Source organism: Neolamprologus brichardi, chromosome 16 (genome assembly GCF_056152115.1).
Source record: "Neolamprologus brichardi isolate AB-2024 chromosome 16, ASM5615211v1, whole genome shotgun sequence".
NCBI lineage: Eukaryota > Metazoa > Chordata > Actinopteri > Cichliformes > Cichlidae > Neolamprologus > Neolamprologus brichardi.
In genome coordinates, this window is record NC_142119.1 from 27,520,254 (window position 1) to 27,527,489 (window position 7,236).

General features: G+C 39.6%; 1 protein-coding gene across 1 annotated transcript; it reads left to right on the forward strand.

Annotated features, from left to right (window-relative positions):
• The first annotated feature begins 228 nt into the window (after positions 1-228).
• On the forward strand, positions 229-6,824 carry LOC102788047 (indian hedgehog B protein-like). Its single transcript, XM_006788614.3, has 4 exons — positions 229-797; positions 1,917-2,074; positions 2,403-2,506; positions 4,609-6,824. Exons 1-4 carry the CDS (start codon positions 489-491, stop codon positions 5,328-5,330), a joined length of 1,293 nt encoding a protein of 430 aa, XP_006788677.2. The 5' UTR covers positions 229-488; the 3' UTR covers positions 5,331-6,824.
• Positions 6,825-7,236: the final 412 nt, after the last annotated feature.

Genomic DNA, 7,236 nt, shown 5'->3' on the forward strand with positions numbered 1-7,236 from the left:
CAGCTTGTTGCACGCCGGCCGCATATGGAGAGGAAAAGCCTTCAATCCAGAGAGGGCACCAACCAAAGAGCAGGCAAAAGTGGCTGCTGTTATGACAGTTTCCCAGAGGAAAAGAAAGAGGGGGAGAGAAACCACAACACTGCAACTTGGATATCAGTAACCGCTCTCTCTCTTTAACTCTCTCACCCACCAAATCGACTTTGAACCTGTTTGTTTAAAATGCACGGACTTTACAGCCTGCACACTTACTGTTGATTCTGTAAGGCGGTGCGAGCGAAGTTTCTCAATACAGGGTCGATGTTCTGGAAAAGCTAGAAACTTTTTGGTATCCAAATGGTGTCCCGTGCAGCCGAGGTGCTGAGCTTCTTTTATCCGAGTTTTTCGGACGTGGATTTGCAACTGTCACGGACGATGGAGTCGGTAGCCAAACCGCGGAGGTACTGAAGACATCTCTCTCCCCCGGGAGAGTCCTCCCTCCCCCCGGGGCGATGCGGATCTCCTTCCTCCTTCTCACCGCCTCTCTGTGTGCCTTGGTCCTCCTCCTCCTCGCACCTGCCTCGGAGGGCTGCGGGCCGGGGAGGGGGTACGGCAAAAGGCGGCTCCCGAAAAAGCTCATCCCGCTTGCCTACAAGCAGTTCAGCCCAAACGTCGCCGAGAAGACCCTAGGAGCCAGCGGGCGTCCCGAGGGCAAGATAACGCGCAACTCCGAGCGCTTTAAAGAGCTGACGCCAAACTACAATACAGACATAATCTTTAAAGATGAGGAGGACACGGGCGCCGACAGGCTAATGACCCAGGTGAGAAGGGGGATGAATGAGTAGCCTACGTATACGTTCGCAAAGATGCGATACAGGCCAGCGTTCCTAAATATACCTGGTATTGCAAAAAGGGAGAAAAGCTTTTTTCTTTTTTTTCTTTCTTTTTCTTTTCTTTGTTTTTATAAAGAAATAATCGGTTGAAAGTTGATTGTAGCAAGCATACCACAAGGAGTTGAGTGACTAGGTTAGTTACACTGTTGCATCCAGTTGTCTGCTCAATATCTCTGGTCAGTCAGATGTTTGAACTACAGTGATTGATTTCATTGACTCCTGGTCCTCTGGGTTTTGCTGCCTGACATACTGAACTGTTATAGACTTTTAGTGTTTCTTTTACTCACGCACCAAGTGAGTCTCGGTCGTACGGTTTTCATTTTGCACGGTTTTCATGCCTAGACATAAACTTTGGTGTGCGTAAAGTTGCCGCCTTTGGGTCCCGGGGCATCTTTTCCCATGAAATATTAATGTCAGTGCTGTTTTCATATCACAATGTTCATTTGGCCAACAAGCACACACAAAAAACCCAACAACAAAACAAAAAACACCCTGTTTTTTAAGCTCTTTTTAAATTTAGAAACCTTTAAACAGATTGGCTAATTAATTTAATCCTACGTTCATTCATTGATCAAAGGATTAACATAAACCACAATAATAATGTTTCTAACAATCTGGAAAAAACCCATCTGGCACATTTCTAATATACAATGACTATTTGCAGATTCTTGTGTTTTTTTTTACAATCTGAGGTATCCTGTATTTATTTTGATGATGATGATTATTATTTTAGTCACTCATGCTTTCCTGCTAGTTATCCTAGCTAGTTATCTTACTGGGCTCTGCTGTTGTAATCCATGATCCATCTATTGTCACCACATAATGCCCCTGATTAACAGACTTATCAGAAACAGACTGCCCACACTGTAAAATGTTTTTTCTTTTCATTTGTTGATTGCCACGATGTAATCATTCTTCAGAGACATTTCATTGCAATAAATTTTTCATATACGTTTCTTCTCAAGTTTAAGTGATACTGGGACTAGAAGATTTCTTTATGTTTCTAACAGTCTGCTTTCCTTTTGTTCTTGTTCGTTCCTCTCTTAGCGGTGTAAAGACAAGCTAAATTCTCTGGCCATCTCTGTGATGAACATGTGGCCAGGTGTGAAGTTGAGAGTGACGGAGGGCTGGGATGAGGATGGTCATCATTCAGAGGACTCATTGCATTATGAGGGGCGTGCTGTCGACATCACCACATCAGACAGGTAGGCTAGAATAAGTTATGTGCTGTGAATAGGCCGGCCGTTGGCCAGAGAACATTTAAACTGCTTGTAGTGCGTATACTGTGACACTCAGTAAGTTAAACTGTCAGTTAACTTATCTGCAATGTGATGAGTCAAGCATTTGGTAAACAAATACACCGCATTTTTTTTAGCTGATAGCAAGTTCACATATTTTAGTCTGAATGTGGGAAAAATTCCTTCCTTACAACTTGTCTACATAAATGTCAAAGTAGAAATGGTCTTTTTTGTGAATTTTAATTCAGATGGACTCATGCTGGAAGTTAACTATAAATTTTTGTCCTCCTGACAGGGACAGGAATAAGTATGCTATGTTGGCTCGCTTGGCTGTAGAAGCTGGATTTGACTGGGTCTATTACGAGTCCAAAGCCCACATTCACTGTAGCGTCAAGTCAGGTAAGAGATGGAAATTAGAACAGTGCACAGTATGTATGCATTATCAAAGTGCCTCTTTGTGTGTTTTTGCTTTTGTGTTCAGCTGTTATTACTGCTAATGAGGCTGATGCTAGACCATTTGACAGTGAGCCACTAATGGTTTAGTTTCCCATTCATTGCCTTTATTAACACTCTGGGTGTGTGCTTAAGTGTATGGTCTACTGGGAGCCAATCAAAGCAGGTTGTGCACCTGTGCTCTTTGCCCAGTTCAGCCTCACATGTTGGTCTTAATAGATGTTGTATAGTCATTATGTAAATCGTTAGTTATCAAGGTTTTAGGATATTTAGCTGTACAACGTGTGGATGAAATGAATGGAAACAAATGTAAGTAGGCTTTTCTGCATTCAGTACAAGACTAATAGCTAATACTCTATATGTAGTACCACATTTGTGGTAAAAAAAAAAAAAAAGATATATGGTGGTTAAATTAAAATACTTAAATTGCTTGACATAATAGTGTTTTCTGTATTCTTGACTGTATATTCAATCTGCATTTTTGTAGTAGATCCATAATATTTCATTACACATACTTTATCAGATACTTTCTTCATGCAAACAATAGCTGAAAGCATTCCACCTCCAGCTATTCTAACTTTTAAGACACTTAAGAAATCCATTTACCCATGTCTGGTACCACCAGTTATTTGATGCCAAACTGCATTCTAGCAGTCTGCTGAGGTTAGTAGCCTGTGAGATGATTAACTCTCTCTTTGTTCGCTATTGCTTTTCCTTCAGTAGGTTTCTCTGAGATCGCTTATCTGAGTCTTATCACCCCCTGGTCTCTGCAGCCTTCAGGCTTACCGACACACACCTTGGACAAATATTTGGCTGCCTTAAGACAGCCCTCTCACACAAACACCCACGCACATTTACAGTGATTCATTTCTGTTTCACAAATATTTAGCATTAATTATTCTATTCTATTCTATTCTATTCTATTCTATTCTATTGTTCTCCCAGTTCATTTAAGACGGTAGTACCGTATAGTGCTTAGTAATAGCAGGATTCTTTGCTAAGATTCGAGCCCATTGTGATGTCTCAGTGTGTATAGAACTGCTGAGACTGTGCATGTGCATGTGACCCAGTTTAAAAACAATATCTAGAACCAGAGTCTGTGTACTTTCCTGGCTCTCTGACCCCAGGCCGTGCTCTGACTGTGGTGATACAATCAGCTGGTTATCCATTAGCTCTTGCAGACTACCCCTTTTTGACACCTCATCTCGCTGCGTCTTAAAGGGCCAAATAGCTCAGATATACTCTGCAACACTGGCACTTCGGCAATAGCAAAATAAAATAGTAAAAGAAAGGATGTTTCTCTGTTATTACTCTGCTAACTGTTAACATGAAAAATCTGCTTCAGAAAGATAGAAATACAGTACATGTACATACCATGGCACTGAACACTGTTTCCGTAACAGAGGGCAATACATGAAAAATATGAAGTTAAAGCATTGGCTGATATTTTGCTTTGTTGTCTTTTTTTTGTAAGATTCCCATTACCCCAAGAAATTGATTTGCCTTAAAAAAATGTTTTGGGAACTATTTCTTGTATGTCAAATCATATAAATTTATTGTAAGCATTATAAAATGGTTACAGTGACACATAACCATATTTAAAGATTGCCTCACACAATGAAAGGACAAGTAATAGTTTAAAAATTCAGCGATCAGCTCTTAATTGGTTTGTTTAAAAGCAGATAAAAACATTATTTTTCTGAAGTGGGTTTCTGTGTGTGCATAGTTTCTAAACACAAGAAGAGGGCAAGAATCAGATAGACAAGAAAGCAGTTTGAACCTTGACTTTGAGTCATAATGTATACATGTGTTAACAATCCACCACTAATCCACTGAGATAAAGTTCTTCGAGAGTCAAAGTCTTACCTGCTTTATACTCAGTGACCCAGAAAAATGTGAAATCCCTGTAGGAGACCAAATGCCAAATGCCTGTTCTCCTCTCCTGAGAGGACCTCCAACATTTCTCTCTCTTTATGCTTTTCATTCTTGCATAAGCACTAAATAATTACAAATAACATCATCATGTCTTTTGTTCTTCAATTCAACAGAACACTCTGTGGCAGCCAAAACCGGTGGTTGTTTCCCTGGTGACGCTCAGGTTGTCGTTGAAGGTGGTGCTGCTAAACAGATACGTGACCTCCTCCCTGGTGATCGGGTCTTGGCTTCCTTAACAGCAGACGGCCATGGTCCTTTTCTCTACAGCCCAGTCCTATCCTTTCTGGACCGCCAGCCCAATGCCTCAAAGATCTTTTATGTTATTGGGACTGATGCAGGATTCAATATTACTCTCACAGCTGCTCACCTGATCTTTGTCACAGACTGCACTGCTGGGCTGAATCAGCCAGAGGAAGCGTCCTTATCGGGTTCCACGTGGGAAGGCAGGCCTAGATGGGGAGTAGGTCAGAAGACGGTTTTTGCCAGCGAGGTCCAGCCAGGACAGTGTGTGTTTACATCGGCAGGGGAAGTGAAGTCACAGCCAAAACTTTCAGTTGTGACCTTTGTGAACGAGCAGAGGAGCATTGGCTTGTATGCCCCACTCACCCAGCATGGGTCTATAGTGGTAAATGGTGTATTGGCATCTTGTTATGCTGCTGTGGACAGTCACCATTTGTCCCACTGGGCCCTGGCCCCACTACGACTCTTCTACAGCCTGATTGGGCCATCAGAAGCACAGAATGATGGGCTGCACTGGTACCCTTGGCTTCTACATTGGCTAGGGAAAATGCTGCTGGATACTACACACTTCCACCCCTGGTCTGTTGAACAATGACATAGATAAGAGGCGCAGAGACATGTTTCACCATGATGTCTTCTTTCAGTTAACACTAGTATGGAGCACTAGAACGCAAAGCACAACAACCTTTCTTTTCACAAGAAATCAGCTGAGGGACCACCAAAGGCAATTCATTTTATAATGTAAATATGTTTTGTAGGAACTCCACTTGCCTGTATTTGCTGTACTTCAACAAGTTCTTTTGTTGTTCATGCAAACGAGATAAAGAGAGAAAATGAGACAGGACACATTATTCTAGTAACAGAAATATGGAAAAATAGTATTTCCAGTTTTATTCATTTCCAAAAATATGTAATAGACATGAAACATTCTGTTTACCACAGATCAAAAACAAAGATTATACTAAAAAAATTGCTGAGAAGTGAGACTGTCAGCTTTTATCCTTCCTTTGTACTGTATTTACTCCAATCTGACAATATTTGAGCTTATTGATACAATTTTGTGAAACCTCTTTAGTGTCTCAGGCTTAAGATGAACACACAAAGAAAAAAAGAGGAGAAATTAGTGACTGAACAAGGTGAGATGTGAAACTTTAAATGTACATAGGTATTTATACAGTTAAGTCATGGACTTTACTTAGTTTACTGTTAGATTCATCACTGCAGTAAATTCACTGATTCTTTACTTTTCCTTTTAGAGTCTATATTATATATTAGCAAATAATTTACAGAAAAATATTTAACTAGACAGTTTATTAAGTTCATTACTTTGTACATGATGAGATTAAATGTACTGGTGTTGCATTGTTTTTTGACATCTGAAAAAGGGCTTTGTTGTAACAACCGGATGGCAGAGAAAGAGTATGAATACACAGTATTTGTGCTACACTTTGTACACATACTGTATAATTCTACTTCACAACATTTGTCACTTACTGATGCAGGATTGATTAAAGGTGCTATAGTGGCCGCCGTGTCTCTGCCATCCGTTTCTACACGACTTGATTGTGTTAAACAAATTTATGTGGCTCATTTAAACGTCTCCTTGTTGATTATCAGGTGTTTTTAATTTAAAACTTTTTTATTTGTTTTTCATTGTTTCAGGTTTCCAGTTTTCAGATCAGTACACTCAGGCTGTATTCAACTACTGTATTAAGTAGCTAGCTAGGCATCATATTAAAAACAGTACTTATTTTTATTCTCAAGCGCTTAATAGGTGTTTATTTGAAACTTTGCATGGTCTTTTTTGTCTTCCGTCTTTTTACACTTAGCAGTAAGCCAAGCAGGTCTAATCTTTTTTGTTAAATGGCTTATTGGAGATGAATAGATATGTAATATATAGTTCATATTTCCCGCATGCCCCTCCCAGTTGAGTTGCTATGTGAAGACTCAAACATTGCAGTCGATCTGGAAAATTGAAGGCATTCTTTTGTATGACTGCTCAAAGATTTGTCACATATGTATATTAAGCTATTGTTGGAGAGACTATTTAAAGATCTATTTTTTAAAAAATGTAAATGTAATATTTTTTCTGGCAACTCTGTTCATAAAATTTGTATTTGAAATATAAAGGTTTTCTCTTGTTTGTAAACTAAAATCTGTTGTGCTTTTATCATAGCAAAAAAATCTAAACGAGATCGTGACAATACAATACAAAGTATCATATAGATATAGATTATCTAATAAAGTAAACTTTCATGGCTATTCTGCTTGTTGTAATAGAAATGCTTTCCGTCTTTTCAAGATCTATGGTAACAAAAATGGACTAGCAAAAGGATTTCATAGATAAAACATAAATAACCTATTGGTCACTTTATAAAGTGATCAATCTATAACTTAATATAACAGCAGCTGTGGTTAGGGTGGGCTGCTGTTTGGTTTCAGTACCAAGGACAGCAGCTCTCAGCAAAGCTCCTCTTTCCTCCCCTTGATGCCTGAAAGCT

Coding starts and splice junctions, on each gene's coding strand:
- LOC102788047 (XM_006788614.3), top strand. CDS start 489: ATGCGGATCTCCTTCCTCCTTCTCACCGCCTCTCTGTGTGCCTTGGTC. Junction 798..1,916: donor CCGACAGGCTAATGACCCAG/GTGAGAAGGGGG, acceptor TTCCTCTCTTAG/CGGTGTAAAGACAAGCTAAA. Junction 2,507..4,608: donor TCACTGTAGCGTCAAGTCAG/GTAAGAGATGGA, acceptor TCAATTCAACAG/AACACTCTGTGGCAGCCAAA.